At 53.5% G+C, this 21477-nt stretch overlaps 1 protein-coding gene across 14 annotated transcripts in view; it reads left to right on the forward strand.

The window, feature by feature from the left end:
* The window catches only part of Dst (dystonin), a 290647-nt gene that overhangs the window by 333 nt on the left and 268837 nt on the right, over positions 1–21477 (forward strand). For all 14 annotated transcript variants that reach the window (XM_048347587.1, XM_048347588.1, XM_048347569.1 and 11 more), the window contains exon 2: positions 288–322. In XM_048347587.1, coding sequence (XP_048203544.1) covers positions 288–322 — 35 coding nt within the window. The remainder of the gene's footprint in view (positions 1–287; positions 323–21477) is intronic.

The raw sequence follows: 21477 nt of genomic DNA on the forward strand, positions 1-21477 counted from the left end.
CCTCTCCATCGCTCCATTCCCCCCTCCCGCCTTCCACCCCTCCATCCCCCCGTCCGCCCGTCCTCTCCGGTCCCGCGCGCCCCGCCCGCCCCTCGCTCGGCTCCCCCTGAACTTTCCCGGGAACTTCTCGCTAGTACCTCGCGGGGGGGGGGGGGAGGGTGCGCCCCCGCTCCAGGTGCCCCGACCGCCGGGCCGCCCGCGCGTCCCCGCCCCTGGGGCCCGGAGGGAGGGCGTCGGGAGCGCGGCCCCGGCCCCGCGGGCGCTGAGGCCTCCCCTCTCTCCCACAGATGCCGTCCTGAGGTCGCACCACTTCCGATCCGAGGTAAGCGACCGCGCGCGCTCAAGGTCAGGCGTCCCCCGTCCTGAGCCCCGGGACTAAGCCACCGGTGCCCGGCGCCCCCGCGCTGGGGACCCACGGGGCTCCGTGTGTGCGGCGTCCTGGGTCCCGGGGCCCCCGGCCCTCGGCCCGCGCACCCTCCCCGCCGCGGGGCCGGGCGCCTCGGCGGGCGCTCCTCTGCCAGGCGCGGGGTAGCTCCCTGTCTGGCCGCGGGCCGGCCGGCGTCTGTCTTTGAGCTTCTCGGTTAGGGCCGAGCGGTTCGGCCCGTGGCCTTCCGTCTCGGCCGGCAGGTAGGTCACGCTCCTGCTCCCCAGCGTGCGGTGTGCTTTAGAGGGCTGAGTCCGCCGTGGAAGCCGGCCCGCGGCCCAGGGCGGGGGACCTGCGCGCGGTGGCGCGGTGACGCTGCTGTGCCCCCGCGCCAGGGGACCGACGCCTCCCAGAGTGGGGTCCCAGCCCTCCCGGCTCGCCAGGCTGCCCCAGAGCCCCTTTCCGCGTCACTGTCCCGGCCAGTGGCGCTTTACCGGTGGCACCCTGTGCGGTGTCGTATCCAGGTGGCTCAAAAGCGTTAGGTGCATCATCAGAACATTACTATAAAGTTGCATAGTTAGCACCTGTATTGCCCATGGCCCTCCCTGGAGGTGTGCCCAGCGGAAGGGCCCGGAGTAACCTGAAGTTCCATTTCTGGATTTACACTGACTAGCTGTGCAGTGCTGGGGAAAGGTCTTTGCTTCATGGTCCTTGGTTTTGCTGTCTGTAAAGCAGGGCCAGTGGTACCCAGCAGGGCTGTGGGGGACAAGAATTTTTTTTTTTTTTTTGCCAGTCCTGGAGCTTGAACTCAGGGCCTGGGCACTGTCTCTGGCTTCCTTTTGTTCAAGGCTGGCACTCTACCACTTGAGCCACAGCACCACTTCCGGCTTTTTCTGTCTGTATATATGGTGCTGAGGAATCGAACCCAGGGCTTCATGCATGCTAGGCAAGCACTTTACAACTAGGCCACATTCCCAGCTCCGGGACAAGAAATTCTGTGAAAAATCAAAAAGAAGTCAGAGGAGATACTCAGAATTTCATTGTCACCATGTAAAATGTGTAAAATTGAATTTAAAGGATGAAAAAATAAAGATATCTGCGTAAAATTCCAAGTCTTTAGGGAATTAGTTCAACTTTGTAGTATAGGACACCAACAGTCTTGTAAAGCAACCGTTTTTTTCAATGTCTTATTTAGCAGATTAGTGTATATGTGATTAAAAGTGGTCGGGGTGCAAACATCAAAATAGCCAGGTTTGACTTTGAAAAGTGGTCAGCAGACCCTTGCACATAAATGAGAGTTAGAGCCTGGCTGTGGGTTTTCTTAGCAGCCTCCGGCATCTCAGCTGAATCACCACAGGAAGCACAAGCTAGAACTATGACATGGTCAGTTATTTCTCAATTAAAAGTTTGTCCTAGGGCTGGGGGCGTGGCTTAAGTGGTAGAGTGCCTTCCTACCAAGGTAGACCCTGAAGTTTAAACCACAGTACTGCAAGGAAAACAGTTTCTCCTGAGTTGCGAATGCTGAGGGTGGTTGTTTAATAAACTCCTGGTGTGCCTAAGCACATTTGCTGTCTGTCTCTTCTATTAGCCTGTGAGCTTTGTGAGGGCAGAGATGTGTCTCCCTCTCCTACCGCCTGGCCAAGTGCCTCCTAAATAGTGGGTTCTTAGTAAATATTTACCAAAGGAATGGAGTCCATCACCCCACCCCGCCCCCCACCCCCAGCCCAACCCCCGGGGGCCTGGGGCTTGAACTCAGGGTCGGGACGCCGTCCCTGAGCCTCTTTGTGCTCAAGGCTAGCTAGCATTCTACCACTTGAGCCACAGCGCCACTTCCGGCTTTTTCTGAGTAGTTTATTGGAGATAAGAATCTCACGGACTTTCCTGCAGGGCTGGCTTTGATCCTCAGATCTCAGCCTCCTGGGTCCCTAGGATGATGGGCGCGGCGCTTGGGATCCGTCTCTTGATGGTGTGAAGAGAACCTAGAGTTGGGCAGAAAATAAAAAGTGCATCCTCAGAACGTTGTTCAGAATTCAGCATTTGCAGAGCCTCATGTATTAGTTAATTTTTCCAGGCTTTAAAAGTTGTTCTAGAGTCTGTACTAAAATATTAAGTCATTGACTGTAAAAAGAAATATATATATATATTCAATTAGATTTTTTTTTTCCTGAAGAAATTAGGTGTGACATTGCCTCAGTTTGTTGATGCGCTTACATCAGCTGGTCTTTGATAAACAACTTCATGGATGTCATTTTCTAAGTGAAATTCAGGGACTGTGTAGTCTAAGAATGTCATGTTTCATCACTGCTTTGCTGACCACAAACAGATCATTTTCCCTGAAGCAAAACACGGGGATTTTTTTCCCTTTCCTCTTCTGTCAAAATGCCATTTCTTATAAGACTTTCTCCTCATGAGCTACTTCTACATTTACTTGGGTTCTAGCACATTTAAAAGATTAGAATTGCAGTGGCACACTGCGTCTTCCTGTGCCTACTGGAAAACAATAATTATCAGAGAAAATGTTTTGATGTTCTGTTCCTCATTCCAGTCTCAGTAATTTGCTTTCTGTCATGGTCAAATCCATTTGGGATGGGCTGACTCACTTTGCAATGTGAAAGAGCTTCCGGGAAAACCCTTGAGCAGATGAAGTTGGGAGAGCGCTTTGCTGCTCCCGTTACCTGGTAGACCATGGTGTTTCTGCTCCCCACACAGCTAGGAAGGGGTCCAAATGGATGGGGATTTCGGTGGCTTCCATCCAGGTGCTCAGAGAAATCCTCCCAGGGCATTAGAGAACTACTTCTGTGAGGGGAAAGCCACAGTATCGGTGTGGCTTAGCTTGCCTTGGGGGAAGGGGAAACGTCCTCTCTTCCTGTGAGGCCCTCCGGCCGTTTCTCCTCTCTCTGGCTAATAAACACATTGGGATTCAGTTTCTCTATGACGCCAGAGATGAGTGACGTGCACACCGATGTTCACAGTCAACCAACGGTGTCCATGTGCTTTGTGCTGTATCCTGACTGGCTTCTACTTCTTGACGTTCTAACAGTAGCACGTGAGAGTGAATTATTAATCCAGCTCGCAAAGCCTGGACAGTGCAACCTAACTCCAGAAATCAGCAGATAAGAAGACCCAGTTAGACAGAAATAGTCTTTGATTTTAAAAGTGTGTTCAGCTCGTTCTCTTACTTTTTTGTTGTTTGGTTTGGTCTAAACAGCGAATAAAGAGGAGTGATTTCACCTGGATGTTAGCGCAGTCTAGAAAGGAAGGGCTGGCTCTGGCTCTGCACCCTGTCATCTAAGAAGGGGCCTCCGGAGGACCTGCCAGGCTCTGCGGTGGGTGGCTGTAAACAACGGTGGACTGTTTCCCCTGGTTCCTGTAGGGGACAGTCCTGAATGGAAGGAGATTCTAGAAAGTGATAAGGGCGATGGAGGTACAATTAGATGATAGGTAAGAAAGAGTCTTGGTAGAGCCTGAGAGCCCTTGGAGACGGGCAGGCAAGGGATCCCGGTCCTGCTCCGGGAACCACGGGAGCCAGCGTGGCCCTGCCGGGCCTTGTTTCAGGGAAAGCTCCCGTCAAGCAGCTCCTGAAGAGTCCCATGCAAGATAAGGGGCTGGGCAAGCAGAGTGCGTGCCCGACTCCCCTGCTCTGTGTCTTTGGTGCCTAACGGAGTCACTCACGCCCATAGAGCACTGTGCTCCACGCTCTCCATGAAAGCGGCGAGTTCAGTTGAGTGAGTGTTAGCGGACATTTCTTAGGAAGTAGGATGGACAGGCTTGTCGAGCTTATCCTGTTGGCCTCCTTATGTCCTGCCTGTCCCTGTTCCCAGCCATGGAGCAGGGGCAGCAAACCAGCCGCGCTGCCCATCTTCTCACGGACTTCACATTTCCTGAAGGACGACCCAGCTCGGGTGTGGACACACAGGCCACCTGGTACCCAGCACCAAGTAGTTTTCATGTGCCAGTTAGAAAAAAGAATCATGCAATTCAGTGTGTTAGGAGGATGGTTTGTCATTAAGTGTTGTTGTTGTTGTTGTTTGCGGTCCTGGGGCTTGAAGCCTGGGGTTGAATGCTGTCCCTGAGCGTTTTGCTCAAGGCGGGTGCTCTACCACTTGAGCCACAGACCCACTTCTGGCTTCTTCTGAGTAGTTTACTGGAGATAAGAATCTCACGGACTTTCCTGCCCTGTCTGGCTTCCAACCACGACCCTCAGATCTCAGCCTCCTGAATAGCTAGGATTACAGGCGTGAGCCACTGGTGCCCGGCTAATATTAAGCTATTCTTATAACTAGATTATCTTTTTGAAAAAAGTTTTTTATTACCTGCAAGTAGTTGTACAAATCAGTTTATAATACAGTGCTATCCATCAGTGTCATCTCCCTCATCCTTGTCCCATTCCTCCCAACCCGGCTAGGTGATCTATACAAATCATTTCTTTCTGAGTCAAATTCTAGGTCTAGACCAGTTTATGCTAAGGCGGTGCTCGGTGGTCACTGTTCCCACGATGCAGCATTCCTTTGGTGTCACCCATGTATTTTCAAAGTAAACATTATATTTTCTTTATGTGGCACTAGCTTGCACACCAGTGGCTGGGGCTGAGACCCCGTCCCTGTCCTTGCACACCAGTGGCTGGGGCTGAGACCCCATCCCTGTCCTTGCACACCAGCGGCTGGGGCTGAGACCCCATCCCTGTCCTTGCACACCAGCGGCTGGGCTGGGGCTGAGACCCCGTCCCTGTCCTTGCACACCAGCGGCTGGGGCTGAGACCCGGTCCCTGTCCTTGCACACCAGCGGCTGGGGCTGAGACCCTGTTTCTGTCCTTGCACACCAGTGGCTGGGGCTGAGACCTCGTCCCTGTCCTTGCACACCAGCGGCTGGGGCTGAGACCCGGTCCCTGTCCTTGCACACCAGCGGCTGGGGCTGAGACCCGGTCCCTGTCCTTGCACACCAGCGGCTGCGGCTGAGACCCTGTCCCTGTCCTTGCACACCAGCGGCTGGGGCTGAGACCCGGTCCCTGTCCTTGCACACCAGCGGCTGGGGCTGAGACCCGGTCCCTGTCCTTGCACACCAGCGGCTGGGGCTGAGACCCTGTCCCTGTCCTTGCACACCAGCGGCTGGGGCTGAGACCCTGTTCCTGTCCTTGCACACCAGCGGCTGGGGCTGAGACCTGGTCCCTGTCCTTGCACACCAGCGTCTGGGCTGGGGCTGAGACCCCGTCCCTGTCCTTGCACACCAGCGGCTGGGGCTGAGACCCCGTCCCTGTCCTTGCACACCAGCGGCTGGGGCTGAGACCCGGTCCCTGTCCTTGCACACCAGCGGCTGGGGCTGAGACCCCGTCCCTGTCCTTGCACACCAGCGGCTGGGGCTGAGACCCCATCCCTGTCCTTGCACACCAGCGGCTGGGCTGGGGCTGAGACCCCGTCCCTGTCCTTGCACACCAGCGGCTGGGGCTGAGACCCGGTCCCTGTCCTTGCACACCAGCGGCTGGGGCTGAGACCCCGTCCCTGTCCTTGCACACCAGCGGCTGGGGCTGAGACCCCGTCCCTGTCCTTGCACACCAGCGGCTGGGGCTGAGACCCCGTCCCTGTCCTTGCACACCAGCGGCTGGGGCTGAGACCCCGTCCCTGTCCTTGCACACCAGCGGCTGGGGCTGAGACCCGGTCCCTGTCCTTGCACACCAGTGGCTGGGGCTGAGACCCCGTTCCTGTCCTTGCACACCAGCGGCTGGGGCTGAGACCCCGTCCCTGTCCTTGCACACCAGCGGCTGGGGCTGAGACCCGGTCCCTGTCCTTGCACACCAGCGGCTGGGGCTGAGACCCTGTCCCTGTCCTTGCACACCAGCGGCTGGGGCTGAGACCCTGTTCCTGTCCTTGCACACCAGCGGCTGGGGCTGAGACCTGGTCCCTGTCCTTGCACACCAGCGGCTGGGCTGGGGCTGAGACCCCGTCCCTGTCCTTGCACACCAGCGGCTGGGGCTGAGACCCCGTCCCTGTCCTTGCACACCAGCGGCTGGGGCTGAGACCTGGTCCCTGTCCTTGCACACCAGCGGCTGGGGCTGAGACCCTGTCCCTGTCCTTGCACACCAGCGGCTGGGCTGGGGCTGAGACCCCGTCCCTGTCCTTGCACACCAGCGGCTGGGGCTGAGACCTGGTCCCTGTCCTTGCACACCAGCGGCTGGGGCTGAGACCCTGTCCCTGTCCTTGCACACCAGCGGCTGGGGCTGAGACCCTGTTCCTGTCCTTGCACACCAGCGGCTGGGGCTGAGACCTGGTCCCTGTCCTTGCACACCAGCGTCTGGGCTGGGGCTGAGACCCCGTCCCTGTCCTTGCACACCAGCGGCTGGGGCTGAGACCTGGTCCCTGTCCTTGCACACCAGCGGCTGGGGCTGAGATGCCCTCTCTGCCTTTGGACATGACTTCAGGTCACCCAGTCCCTGGGCTGAAATTCTATAGTTGCTGTTTTCTTTGGTTACAGTCACTGAATGGCTTTCCGGCCTCCAGCTCCGAGTCAGGGGAGTAATAAGCCCGTCAGAGGCCCTGGTGTGTGTGACGCAGCCAGGGCACACATAGCCTGCTCACAAAGCTGCCACATAAACGACCCTGACAGGACAAAGTGACAAAACCATTGCGGAGAGGAAAAGAAATGGAATAGTTCTGACATAATAACCACAGCTAACTGGGGGACGGGGGAGGCCTCAGGAGGGGAAGAGAAAGGCTGAAGCATCACTGTACGGACCGCAAGGGTCTGGAAGCTAAAGCGTCAGTGCAAGGCCTGGATAGAAGGATCTAGAAGCTGAAGCGTCAGTGCAAAGACCTCAGTAGAGGGTACCAGTGGCTCACATCCATAATCCTAGCTACTCAGGAGGCTGAGATCTGAGGATCTGGGTTTGAAGCCAGCCCTGGCAGACAAATCTGAGACTTTTATCTCCAGTTAACCAGGAAAACCTAGAAGTGGAGGTCAGGTAATAGAAGGCCAGCCAGGTGGGAAAAAGCCAAAACAGAGCCAGAGGCCCTGAATTCCAGCCCCAGAACTTGAAAAAAGAAATCTGGCATGTTCCCTATGGCTCTTACTACACTCTCTCCCCCTTTGCACCCCAGCATGGACTCCAAGGTGTGTGTCACCCCACTTCCATTCCTGTGAACGTTGGGGTCACCAGCCTCTGGAAGGCTAAGGTTTCCGCTGGCTCACTGCGTTGTGGGCCTCGGTCCCTGACCCCTGGGCACTGCTTGGCAGGCAGCCTCCTGGGGTGGGGTGGGGTGGGGTGGGGGGATCGCTGTCTCTTAGATGGGAAGTGAAGAAGGACGCAGACAGGAGACCAACACCCAAGGTCCCCTTTGGGCACCCACCCCCCAAGGCCCAAGGCCTCCCCCCAGACCCCCTCTTTAGTTTTTACTCCCTCCCACCCGTGCCAGGCTAGAAGGGGGACCCTGCAGGCCCAGAGCAAAGCTAGCAGTGAGCTTTTCCTTCACCTCCCAGGGCTGGAGGAAGGCCGGGATCTCAGCCCCCGGTAGCTGCTGACTGTATCTCACGTGCCCTTACGCCGCAGCCCCGCCACGCGTGGATCCATTGCTTTTCTTGTGCCCAGGGAAGTTCTCTGGCTGGGGCAGCTGCACAGAGTTCATCCACTGTGCTATCTAGCGGTCATCACTGTCCGTTAGCTTCTGTTTTGTAACAAACGATTAACACTTGGTGCTTAAGACATTGAGTTCCCACAGCACCCAGGCACTTGGGGAATGAATGCGCCTTGGGTGTCACCGGGTCACGGAGATGGGCGATGGCTGCCGTCTCCTGAGCGCTTCCTTCTACCAGGCGTCTTTCCTCGTGCGTCCTCCCACCCAACCGCTTGGCCGAGGTCGCACGGCTCCGGGAGCTGAGGCTCCCGGCCCGGGCTTCCTGCTTGCGCGGCTCAGGCCTGCGGTCTCGGCACCCGCTCAGCTTTGCCTGGTTGGAGAGGATGAGGTCCGCGTTGCTTGTCTGTAGCTTGTTACCTGTGCGCTGGCACTTCAGGCCCTGGGCACAGCGGTGACCGCCACCTGACGCTAGAAAGTGCCTCAAAAGGAATCAGGAGCGGTCTTGAAAAAAGTAAGTCTCAGCTGGCACCCGTGGCTCCTGCCTCAAGGCTTAGCGACTCAGAAGGGCCGTTCCGAGCCAGCCCGGGCAGCAGAGTCCATGTGGCTCAGTCTCCAGTGAACTCCCAAAGAAGTGGAGGTGTGGCTCCAGCGGTAGAACTCCAGCCAAAAGCAACAAGTAATTCAGGGAGAGCGCCCAGGCCCTGAGTTCAGGCCCCAACACCGGCATGCACATCTTCTCTGGTAGTGCCTTTCTTGAGCACGCTTCACAGTGGACATTTCCGAAGTGCGAGGTACACGGTCGTTCTGTCACAACCCCATGCAGCCTGTGTGTCATTCGTGTGCTCCTCTGTGGAGCTGTGCCGTCAGTATTCGACGGGCCAAACCCCACTGCCTTCCCTCTCGCGTGAGGCTGCCGTCCGCTGCGGCAAAGCCGAGGCCCAAGGCGGAATTCAAGTAACATTCCTACTTGTTTAGACTCTCTTAAAATATTTAAAAAAACCAACCCAACCTGGCTATGTGTTCAAATCCTGAGCCATCCTGGACAGGAGATTTTATCCACGATGGTCAGCTGCTGCTATCTTATCATCACTCTAGAAACCCTAAGAAAATAGCGGGCTCAGGCAGGCCTTGTTCTCTGGGAAACTATGGCAACGGGGCTTGCAGTTAAAGCTGAAGGAGCATGTGGAGCTTAGAAAACAGAGCTGCTGCCAGGGATGGGAGGCGTATACCGGAAAATCCACAGCACCAAGAAAAATGTGATTTATGTCTGATAGAGTCCGCAACTCTGATCTCTATTGCGCCAAGAAACAGTAGTTAATTCTCGGAGGGTCTTGATTGTTTAAGTTGGGAATACAGTGCCACACACATATACATCCATCCATACAGATATATTGCCAGTCCTGGTCCTTGAACTCAGGGCCTGAGCACTGTCCCTGGCTTCTTTTTTGCTCAAGGCTAGCACTCTGCCACTTGAACCATAGCGCCACTTCTGGCCATTTTCTGTATATGTGGTGCTGAGGAATCGAACCCAGGGCCTCACGTATTCAAGGCAAGCACTCTTGCCACTAGGCCATATTCCCAGCCCTGTAGTAATTTTTTGAACATTAGTATTTAAATGAATTTGTGTTTCCTTAGTACCGTTAATTGAAAGCATCCGTGTTGCAGAGGGTGGGCATTTGGGGAGGAATTGACACTGGGTGACCTTCCCATTTTGAGGATGGAGAGAGAGAAAGAGAGAGATGCACTTTTTGTCTGTCTCGCTGTATATGCATCTCTGTGTGTGTGTGTGTGTGTGTGGTGTGCACCCACATGCACAGCTACATAAACTCTACAGGAAAGTGCATGTGTGATTGATACATTCAGACAGGACTTTTTTGAGTTGACGCTTTTACAACCAGCTTACAAAAATTTCTAAGCTCAAAGCATAACAACAAGTAATTTCTTATTGTTAGCTTTCCAAATTAAAAAAGCACTCAATGGAAATAGATTAAGATGGCATTATGCCAACCACCCCCAGTGATGGTCAGATTCTGTCACACACACACACACACACACACACACACACACACACACACACCCTTATTTATTTATTTATTTATTTTTGTTGCCAGGGAGAATTTGAGTTTATGCCTATTGCTTCAGCATCTCAGCTGATTAGTGTTCCTGGTCAATCTTCAAAAATGCTTTTGTTTAGAGGATAAATACATAGTCACTGGTGAGGGGGTAGAACTGTGAGTAGCAATGAATAAAATTAAAATCTGATGGTGCCAAATGGGAAGGCTTCTAAAGCTAGAGGTAGTGTAGACACTGGCTTTGGCTGGCTTGCAGTCTGGGCTTCCAGGCCTGGCTTCGGTTTACCTTTGTTCCGGTGGCAGCCTGGTGAGTGAGCCGTCTGTAAGCAGATCTGATCTCCTGCTCCTCTTACCTGAAGGCCTCCCTTTGCTCAATGGCATTCTGTTGCTTGTGAGTGCTCCTTTTCACACAGCTCAAGGCAGGCATGCCCTAAACCTAACCGGGCCAGCTGCTCCGTTTCCCTTGCCTTGGCTTTTGTGCAGTTAGTTCTGCTGGAATTCCTGCTCGTTTCCACATACCTTCCATGCCAGCTCTGCCGCTCTGAAGTTTGGCATTTGAGTGGGTGTCTTTCCTAACCCGCTGGTCGGCTTGTCCCTCCCCGGGAGTCCCGATGGTCTTAGAATTACAGCTTTACAGTAAAGTGTGGGTCCCTAGGCTTCTCTTTTGAGATCGCTCTAGTTGATATTTCTTTTTAAAAAGGAATGACCTGACTAATTAGCTAATTGACTTATTCCCTGTCGTTTCAAAGCAGGGCCCTCATTCTCAAGCTAACGAAGCGGAAACTCTGACACGTTGCCATCTGCACTGTTGCTTGTCCTGAGAGTCCACAGACTTTGTCCTGTTCTCTGACTTCCTCCTTTCCCAAGGATTGATGCAAAGTCTTATGCAAAGTACTTTATTTAAAACCATCTCTTATAGGCCTCCAAACAGCTTCAAACTCACTCTTTGCACATGATGTTATTGATACATGTAGACAGACAGACACACACACACATACACCTGGCTTGCACCAGGATTCTCTTTAAAAAGAATAGTGTCCATTAGTAGGACAAGGGGTTTTATTGTGATAAATCCACAGATACACGTGCACAGTGTATTTTGAACCAGTTTCACCCCCGTATATTCCATTCTCTTAACCCCTGCTCCTCTTCCTCACTCCACTTACCCTGTGTAACAAATTCTTCCTCATCTTCACAATGAACATCACTACTCCATCCCGTTTTTCTCTCGGTATTCCCTTAATCCTTCCAGTGATTCTGTTTTCTGAGACTGGGTACAGCAGCGGGCGAGGGGATTTAGACACGCGCCTTCCGGAGGCAGGGGCTGTGTAACTTCTGTCTTGTCTTCATACCTTGGGTGCTGTTTATCGTGAGTCCGTACTTCATGTTTGAATATTTGATGTTGGTAGATATTCTCTTGTTAGACACATTAATTGTGTGCAGGGCTTCAAGGCGCAGCCTTGTTATATATTCTTACAGTGTACTTTGTTGAAATTCACCGTCTATGATTCTTTCTTACCCACCCCTCCCTCCTCGCCCTCTCTTAACAGCTTTTATTTTTTATTTTATTTTATTTTATTTTTTGGCCAGTCCTGGGCCTTGGACTCTGGGCCTGAGCACTGTCCCTGGCTTCTTTTTGCTCAAGGCTAGCACTCTGCCACTTGAGCCACAGCGCCACTTCTGGCCATTTTCTGTATATGTGGTGCTGGGGAATCGAACCCAGGGCCTCATGTATATGAGGCACGCACTCTTGCCACTAGGCCATATCCCCAGCCCTCTTAACAGCTTTTGGTGGGCTTCTTTATGCTATTGTCACGTGGCTCTACGGTGTATTTAGTTGATGTTGCGTAGATACTTGACGAGCGGGCGTGTGGGGGCAGGAGGGAGTATTGGAGTCCACAGCGTGGCCGAGGAAGCCCCCGGAGTCCGCAGGCAGACCTGCTGCCGCCAGGCTCGGCCGTCTTCTCCCCTTCCTCTTTCCCTGCCTCTTCTTCTCCTTGGTGCTTCTGCAAGCCCTTGCTGAGGCTGGCCCTGTGCCTGAGCGCTCCTGCCTCCCTGAAATATCACCTGGTGTCTTCCCTCAACGTCTGCCTTCAACTCCAGTCAGGCAGAATGTGGCTTCGTACACAGGCAGCCTCTGTGTGCAGGGGCTCCGAATCTGCGGATTCCACCAACCGGGGCTCAAAAAGATTTGACAAAGAAAACAGGGTCTGTAGTGAATGGGGTACACTGCTCTGCTAGCCATGATTCCCCACAGCATAGAGGAGAGCAAGGGTTTACACAGCATTTGCGTTGTCCTTGTGCATCATGAATAATCAAGAGATGATTCAGCGGCCGTGGGAGGGTATGCACAGGTTAATGCAAATATGCCACCTTTCCGAAGCACTTGAAGGTCCTGAGGGTTTTAGTACCCAGGGGGCTGCCAGTGGCTTCCGGGAGCTCACAGGACACAGAGGCCGGCTGCAAGGAGAGCACCGTCACGTCCGGCTAACTCGTACCGTGGCGGCAGCAGGGAGCGCCCGCGGTTGGAATTCCACAACCGAAGGGGATGTTGGGTGTTCAGCTCCTGACTGGGTGTAGACCTCCCCTTCCGTGTAGTAGATTAATCTGGCCTCACCGGCTTTCATACCAAGATCTTGGGTTGTGTCATGCAGCCATGACAAAGGAACACTTTGAGAGCCGCCTGTCTGTGACCGGCTGTCAGTAACATTGCTGTCTGTTTAGCAGTGTTGGTGCGATTATTTGAATATTTTACTGTAATTTGGTATCTTTCATATATAAAGGAATGGATATTGGAAAAACTACTGCTAATATTGGTCACAAGGAAACTAGGGTTTATACAGCAGTTCAGTTGAGACCCAGGTGTGAAACAATCATCGTGTGAGGCCACACGGAGAAATTGTTAGTGTCAAGTGTTTCTCACTGAAGTTAAGCCCCCCTGGCGTCTTTTATTGCAAGAAACTTTGAAGCCGTCACTGAAAGCCGTGTACAAAAGGGGTGATTTAAAAAGCCAGGCATGGTGTTTATATCTTCTATTTTAGTTTCTAGACCCAGAACTCAAAGGGTCTCAGGAGGTGTCTGTGCGCTTCCTGATTTTGGTGCTTTCTAGGAACCCCTTGACACCGAGGAGGGGCGGGTCCACGCTTGCCGGAGCTTCCTGCAGGTCGCCAGCCCTACTCTGTGGGGCTGGGCCTTGCTTTCCACCCTTCAGCCGCTGAATTGTAGCGGAGGCCTTGCTGTTCTGCCTCAGTGGCCCCCAAGGGCACTGCCCTGCAATGCCAGGGGGCGGCACAGGCCCCAGGATGAAGCAGAGCCTGTCCCAGCCTTCCGCACCTCCCCTGCCGTTCCCCACCGCCCCCCCCCCCCCCAAGCCGGAGCTTCCAGAACAGAGGGGCGTGGGCGTGGGAATTCAACTGACAAGGAATGCCCCCCACCCGGCCCTGAGATGAAACACAAGCCCGAGTTAGTGAGGGCACCTTCCTTCGGGTGCTCTTTCTTTTCTTTATTGTGCAGTGATGATTGATCAGGTAAGTTTATAACTCATTGCAGGCCTCATTTTCATGAGAGTATTCTGTACTTTTGTATACAATTAAAGAACAAATTTGGTTTGCTAATGGTTAGAATTTTTTGGTCTTGGCTCCACACATGAAACCTTAGTAATGGAATTAGGAGATTGAGAGAGAGAACAGAAAAGCTGGGTTATTTTTTGTTGTTTGTTTTGGTTTTTTTTTCTGGTGGCATCTCTTTCCCATAGGGATTAAGGATTTAGTTTGGCAGCATTTCCCAGCCCCAGCATTTTCTTTTAGTGCTTATTTATATGATTGTTCTGGAAAACTTAAAACATTCATTCATATCATTATAAAATTAAAACATACATCAGTTTGAATTCTGTATCATTTTCTGATTCTTCATAATTCTTCGCAAATCTCCTAGGTCGTCATTGTTCTTCGTGTCTTCTGAATCCTCTCACAACCTATTTTTCTAGGTATGAAGTTTTATATATAAATAACACTTCATAGTCTCCATGTGATTTCTCATGTGGATAGACAAAACTATATGAGCTCTTTTGCCTCTTGGTTTGTTCCCTTGGAAAACTTTCCACACAGCGTGTTGATGGCTTATAACTGCATAGTCCTGAGGAATGTGATCCTGTTCATATCCCTCTGAACAACTTCCCTGGAGGATAGAAACTCCTCCTCTCAGGACTGGGTCCACCTTGCTCACTCCCTCACAGGTGCCGGGACTGGGCCTTCCCCTCCAGGGGTGACCCTCGGACCACAAGCACTTGCTGCGCCCTGTGGTATGCGGGGAGCAGCCCTCTCTGCTCAGATCTGAGCTCCGCCTGGTTGACGCCCTGGCTTGAGCTTCCGTGTTCTTGTCATCTAATTCTTGTGCCTCCAGCCACGAGGTGATGGCTGCTTGCTTGCACTGACCATTTCTCGGTTGCTCTGTATCCATTTCCTGCTCTTCCAGTCCTAGAGCGCTTGCTCAAAAATTGCTTTTATTGTAAGATATCACAAGAAATGTACACACTGCCCTACTATGTAACTGCACCCTCTTTGCACAACACCTTGTAAAAAAATTTATGTTCAATTAATAATAAAAAATATAAAAAAATTGCTTTTATTAAATCCCTCCCCCCCAGTGAAATACCTGCTGTACCCTCTGCTTTCCCCAAAGCGCCCTGTCTTAAATCAATTTCTCACCCCTTGAATGTTTTTGCCAGTATTGTTTGCTGATTCCCCCCACATCTTCGTGGGTATGGATCGCGTGGTGTGTTTGTATTTCATCTTCAGGACTCGGTGCGGCCTGGAAGTATGGCATACGTGCTCGGGAGGTGTGCAGCCCTGGCTTTAAGCTCCGGTTACCTCACCTCTGCCCCCTCTCCCCCCCCAAGAGCAATGATTGTTTCCTTCTCGCTGCCAACCCTGGGGCTTGGAGTCAGCGCCTGGGAGCTGTTCTAACTCCACCCCTGTGCTGCAGCACCTCTCCGGGCCTTTTGCTGGCTCGTTAGGACCTCATGGGCTCTCCTGCCCAGGCTGACTTCCAACCCCGATCCTCAGATCTCAGCCCTCTGCCTAGCTCCACTCCATGGCTGGCCCCCTGTGCCCCTGGCACCCCATACCCGTTCCAGGTCTGTTCTCCGTCCTGTGTGGGGTTCAGCACCGTACGGTGCACAGGGGCCTCAGAGAACAACAGTGATGTTGTTGACCAAATGAGACCCAGATAAAAGGAAGATGAATGGCCAAGGGCTACCTGGATTCTGGTACCCTCTTCCAGATGCCCAAAGGTGACTTTTTACAAGTCCATTTGCACTACATGAAAAGTAAACACGATGATTTCATCCCGAGTAATTTAATCTGCATTTCGTTTATGTTCACACTGCCAGCTCTTCTCTGGTGACACACTGGCTTTTAAAATGTGCCTCCTCAAAGGTGGCCATCGAGTAAGTCAGGAAGATGGCTTTCCAGGCTATGAAGCCCTCTGTCGCTATCCAACATCTGGCTCTCGTGCCAGGAAATTTGTGTTTGTCCTTTGTGCGTCAGGAGATTGTGTCCCGCTTCACGAAATGATGAGAGTGGAGACGAGGGATTAATGAAAGCTGCTAACCGCGGGCGTGTGAGGAGCGGAGCGGAGGGGAGGCAGAGGATTGGTGCAGAGAGCTGAGGGAGCGGAGGCTCTCGCCACGCCACGTCTGCCTGCAGAGGAGGCTCACCCGTGCGGTTGGGGTTATGTTTGGCCTGGATGCTTTCCCTTCTTGAGCTGCTGCAAGAATTTTGATTGGCAATCTGGGTGTGTGTTGGGGGCGTGGCCTCTGTGTGATGGGTGGGCGTGGCCTCTGTGTGATGAGTGGATGTGGCACCTGTGGGATGGGTGGGTGTGGCCTCTGTGTGTGATGGGTGGGCGGGGCATCTGTGTGTGATGGGTGGGCGGGGCCTCTGTGTGTGATGGGTGGGCGTGGCCTCTGTGTGTGATGGGTGGGCGTGGCATCTGTGTGTGTGATGGGTGGGCGTGGCATCTGTGTGCTGGGGGTGTGGCACCCATGTGTGATGGGTGGGCGTGGCATCTGTGTGTGTGATGGGTGGGCGTGGCATCTGTGTGTGTGTGATGGGTGGGCGTGGCATCTGTGTGTGATGTGGGGCGTGGCATCTGTGTGTGTGTGTGTGATGTGGGGTGTGGCCTCTGTGTGATGGGTGGGCGTGGCCTCTGTGTGTGATGGGTGGGCGTGGCCTCTGTGTGTGATGTGGGGCGTGGCATCTGTGTGTGTGTGATGTGGGGTGTGGCCTCTGTGTGATGGGTGGGCGTGGCCTCTGTGTGTGATGGGTGGGCGTGGCACCTGTGTGATGGGTGGGCGTGGCCTCTGTGTGATGGGTGGGCGTGGCCTGTGTGATGGGTGGGCGTGGCACCTGTGTGATGGGTGGGCGTGGCCTCTGTGTGTGATGGGTGGGTGTGGCATCTGTGTGTGATGGGTGGGCGTGGCATCTATGTGTGCTGGGGGTGTGGCACCCGTGTGTGTGTGATGGGTGGGCGTGGCCTCTGTGTGTGATGGGTGGGCGTGGCACCTGTGGGATGGGTGGATGTGGCACCTGTGTGTGATGGGTGGGCGTGGCCTCTGTGTGTGATGGGTGGGCGTGGCACCTGTGGGATGGGTGGGCGTGGCATCTGTGTGTGTGATGGGTGGGCGTGGCCTCTGTGTGTGATGGGTGGGCGTGGCCTCTGTGTGTGATGGGTGGGCGTGGCACCTGTGTGATGGGTGGGCGTGGCATCTGTGTGTGCTGGGGGTGTGGCACCCGTGTGTGTGATGGGTGGGCGTGTCATCTGTGTGATAGGTGGGCGTGGCATCTGTGTGTGATGGGTGGGTGTGGCACCTGTGTGATGGGTGGGCGTGGCATCTTGTGTGATGGGGGTGTAGCACCCGTGTGTGTGTGATAGGTGGGCGTGGTATCTTGTGTATTCCCACGCGGGAGTGTGGCAGTCTTGAGAGTCACTTGAGCCACCAGCATTATGCTGGGTGGGCTGGGCGGTCGCTCCTTGGCATGTGAGTTTAACTTCTTTGTTGGACATACTTTAACAGGAAAACAGGTAAACTGATTTGATTGCCTCTCCTTAGTGCCAAACAGCAACCTCTCCTGAAGCCTGTTTGCTTTTTGGTTTTGAGTGTGGAGTTCTTAGGAACATTTCAGAACCCACAGATAGGATGAGATGAGAGGTCTTTCCATGGTTCTTGTGACCACCTTAAAGTAAGCACAGTTGACGTTATGTATTTCCAGAGCCAAAAGGCCTAGCTCTCTAGATATGTGAAATTTATTGCATTACAATATCTTCCACCATGAAAGAATATGAGTGGAAACCTAAGACAGTCAAAGGTGAGAAGAGATCCTTCTCAGTTGTGTTCGTGCCACAGCATCTCCTGAAAGGTAGATTCTGGGTATATGTTTACGTGGGTTCTGGGTATATGTTTCTGCGTTGATTTTCTGTCACCGTAACATGCACCTTGAAGGGGGAGAGCTTTGGTTTTGCCCATAGCTTAGTCCTAGGCGAGCTGGCTCTGGCTCTGGGCCTGAGGCCAGGCAGGGCATCTTGGCAGCAGAGGTGGGGAGATCCAGTCTCACCCCACGGTGGTCAGGAATCCCAGGAGACACAGGATGTGGCCAGGGTCAGGGTGCTCCTCCAAGGCCCGGCTGGTGGTCTGCCTCCTCCTGCCAGGCTCCACCTCCCGCCACCTGCCATGTCATCACGTCGCGTTAGGGATTAACCCGTGCATTAGGCCACCAGCTAGGTCAGAGCTCTCCTGATCCAACCGCCTGCTGCCAGTGATTAGAGTCACCATCTGGGACCAAGCCTTTGCCATGGAGGCCTTCTGGGGGGCACATCACAGCCAACCCCCCCCCCCAGGAACATAAAGGTACAAAACCACGGACATCAGCCCCTGGCCCGTGCTGACCCAGAGTGAGCCTCTGCCATTTGGAAACATCTGGCCATGATGGAAGCGTGCCCACCCGTGTTGTGTTGATTTCAGTGAGGCTGCCCTTAGATGATTTTAAGATTTAAACTGATGGACTCGTGAAAGAGATTTCCCTCCCTAATGTGGGCAGATCTCTTCCAATCTGTTGATGGCCTGAATAGAAAAAAAAAAAAAAAAAAGGCTGACCACTCTTTTCTTCTGCCAACCAGTAAGAGAGTTCGCCACCTGACAGAATTAAGATTTCAATTGCATTTAAAGCCTTAAAAATGAATATTGGCTCATGCCTGTTGTAAAAGCACAAGTAAAGTAATGAAGTCCAGGTCCCCTAGGCATAAAAACATGACCATTCCAGAAATAACCGGCACAAAAGGCAAGCTTGGGGACCTGAGTTCAAACCACAGCATACCACTAAACATTGTCTTACATAAATATAGAAAGCCTTTTAACTTTGCTAGAAAAAATTTGCACATTCAGACTAAACTTCTTTTTTCCTCTCATCATACTGACAGTAGATGAAAAGACATAATTATCCATGTTAGTGAAGATAGGTTTAAAAGGACACTTCAAATGTTTCTAGGAAAATTTTTTGCACTAGTTATAATCCAAAAAAATGGATAAATCCGAGCTTTAATTAGTAGGATAAAGTATGGGCTGTTCATGTAGTAGAAAGTTAATTGTTAGAATTTGGATCTGAGATATCTGCATTCTTGTTAGCCATGTGTTTTTTGAATTATCTTTATAAATTTATAAATATCTCTGCGTATAGGAGAAATGAAGATGCTAGGAATTTAGAGATGGCTTTTGGGATGTATGTGGGGATCAGAGCAGGGACATCCACGCTCACGTTTGTAGCAAGTAACGCAGTCATAGTTGGACTTTAGTTTCTGATTTCAGACAAAAAGCTGTTTAAAAAGCAAAAAGAAAAAAATGAAAACATGGACCGATTGAGGCCCTGGTGGCTCACGCCTGTAATGCTAGCTACTTGGGAAGCTGAGATAGGAGGATTGTGGTTCAGAGCCAGCCTGGGCAGGCTGACTATTGCTACTATTAGTTTTGTGTGTGCGTGTGCCAGTGCTGGGGCTTGAACTCAGGGTCTGGGGGTGACCCATTCCTTTTCCCCTCCAAGCCGGCGCCCTACCACTTGAGCCACAGCTCCACCTCCAGCTGTTTGGTGGTTAATTGGAGAGGGTAGAGACTCTGGGACGTTCCTGCCTGGGCTGGCTTAGAACCTGGATCCTCAGATCTCAGCTTCCTGAGTAGCTAGGATTACAGGCGTGAGCCACCAGCACCAGACTCACCTGTTAAATAGTTTGAACATGTGAACCTATCTGCCATTGTATGAAGGCATAAAAGCTACTCCCATTTGGGGTTGGAGCTCACAGCAGGATTTCAAGCCCCTAGAGCAAGCCATGGTACTAAAGTAGGGAAGCCGGGTAGCAGCCTTCCCTGCGGCCCAGACACAGGCAGGAGCCAGAGGAGTGTTTCAAGGTTCCCCATCCCGCCCCAGACTTCGACTGTGCAAGACTTAGACGGCCAGGGCGCACGGCCATGGTCAGAAATGTCTGGGAAACACCCAGTCCTCCACAGAGCCCGCCCGGAGCCAGCAGGACGGACTGGCCACCCTTGCCCGCTTTCTCGCTGACCCTGAGCCCCTGCAAAGGGGCTGAGTGTGTATTTGGTCTGGATTCAAGTTTTAAATGCCTTTCTGGCAGTGCATGCCTTTCTCAAAACTGCTTACCCTGGAGGCATACTTCTCATCAAGAAGGGAAAAAAGCGGGGATGACCTACGAGCTTCCGGTCATTTCCAGCGAGTACAGAGAGGAGGAGGAGCGCCAGCAGGGCCCTGGGCGCCCGTGGCCGGTGTGCAGTGCCGCGGCCAGGCTGTCCCGGGAGCGCTCGGTGTGTGTGACTCACGGGGCGTGGCGCCAGCGCCGACCTCGACCGTGGTGCCGGTGCTAGCACCGCGGTGGAAAGCCTGAGCAGAGTCGCTGCCTTCTCCTGCGGGCTTGCAGTGATCTGTGCAAGGGCGGTGGAGCCTTTTAACCCAGATCAAACGTTTCCTGCGGTCCCTCCCAGTGGACGAGCTAAGTGGAGTTTATTTCAATGCGTCCTTTTTTATAGCGTCTTTCAGGCTGACACAGAAAATGTATTCATGGGTAGAAAGACGTTTTCCATCTTTATGCCCTTTACTCTTCCTACTTATTATGTTTAGTAGATTGTCCATGTTTTGTTTTGGCTCGTTGTCTTGTTGGTTTTGAGGCTTGAACTCTGGGCCCGGGAGCTGTCCCTGAGTTTTTGTGCTAAAGGCTGGCCCTCTACCACTTGAGCCACAGCACCACTTGTAGTTTTTCGGTGGTTAAGCAGAGGTTAACAGTTGAGTCTGGTGCTGGTGGCTCATGCCTGTAATCCTAGCTACTCAGGAAGCTGAGATCTGAGGATCCAGGTTCTAAGCCAGCCCAGGCAGGAAAGTCCCAGAGACTCCCCTCTCCAATTAACCACCAAATAGCTGGAGGTGGAGCTGTGGCTCAAGTGGTAGGGCGGCGGTTGGAGGGGAAAAGGAAAGGGTCACCCCCATTCAAGCCCCAGCACGCACAAAACTAGTAGTCAGCGCCAGTGGGTTGGAAGGCTTTGGCCTTTCTCCTGGTGTCCCTCCTCCCTGCACCCTTCCTCCTCCTCCTCCCCTGCCCCAGCCCCTCCTCCCCACGCCCCTCCTCCACATCACCCCTCCTCCCCACATCCCTCCTCCCCATCACCCCTTCCCATCACCCCTCCCCACGCCCCTCTTCCCCATCCCCCTCCTCCCCACGCCCCTCCTCCCCATCACCCCTCCTCCCTGTCGCCTCTCTGCACTGCCTCTCCCTCTCGTGCTTGGGTTTCGTGGCCTTCGTGGAGGCGACCACTGACTTCCCGAACCCCGCTGCGGGCCGGCTCCGAGTCTGCCTGGAGAGGCAGGCACTCCCTGAAACACACTTCCCGACTCCACGCTCTGCTCGCTTCTTGTCTTGGAAGGAGTGCTTTCTTCGCCTTGGATATTTTCAATTTGTGACTTTCTATTTGTGGACGTGGCAGCTAGAGATACCGTCTGCGAGCTGGCAAATCAGAAAAGCATCTCGTGAAAACAGACTGTGCTCTCGCTGCTGGAAGCAGCGTCTCCCAGACCTCCCGGTCTGCAGCTAGGGGGGCTGGGGACGTCGCCCGCGGCGGTGCTATTTCCGGAGCCTGTGGCTGGGTGTCTGTCTGGCCCGGGCTGTGGGTCTCCCGCTGAGAGGCCTGAGCCACACTGCCGTCAGAGCGGATTGGGGTGACCCTGCCCCTGTGCGAACAGCCTTCCTCCCGCCTCCCGCCTCCCGCCTCCTCCCTCCTTCCTTCCTCCTGTCTTCCTCCCTCCTTCCTCCTCTCTCCCTCCTCCCTCCTTACTCCTCCCTCCCTTCCTCCTCCTTCTTCCTTCTTCCCTCCTTCCTTCTCCCTCCTTTCCTCCTGTCTCCTGGTCTCCTTCCCCCTTCCCCCTTCCCC

The sequence above is a fragment of the Perognathus longimembris genome, chromosome 6 (assembly GCF_023159225.1).
Source record: "Perognathus longimembris pacificus isolate PPM17 chromosome 6, ASM2315922v1, whole genome shotgun sequence".
Lineage (NCBI taxonomy): Eukaryota > Metazoa > Chordata > Mammalia > Rodentia > Heteromyidae > Perognathus > Perognathus longimembris.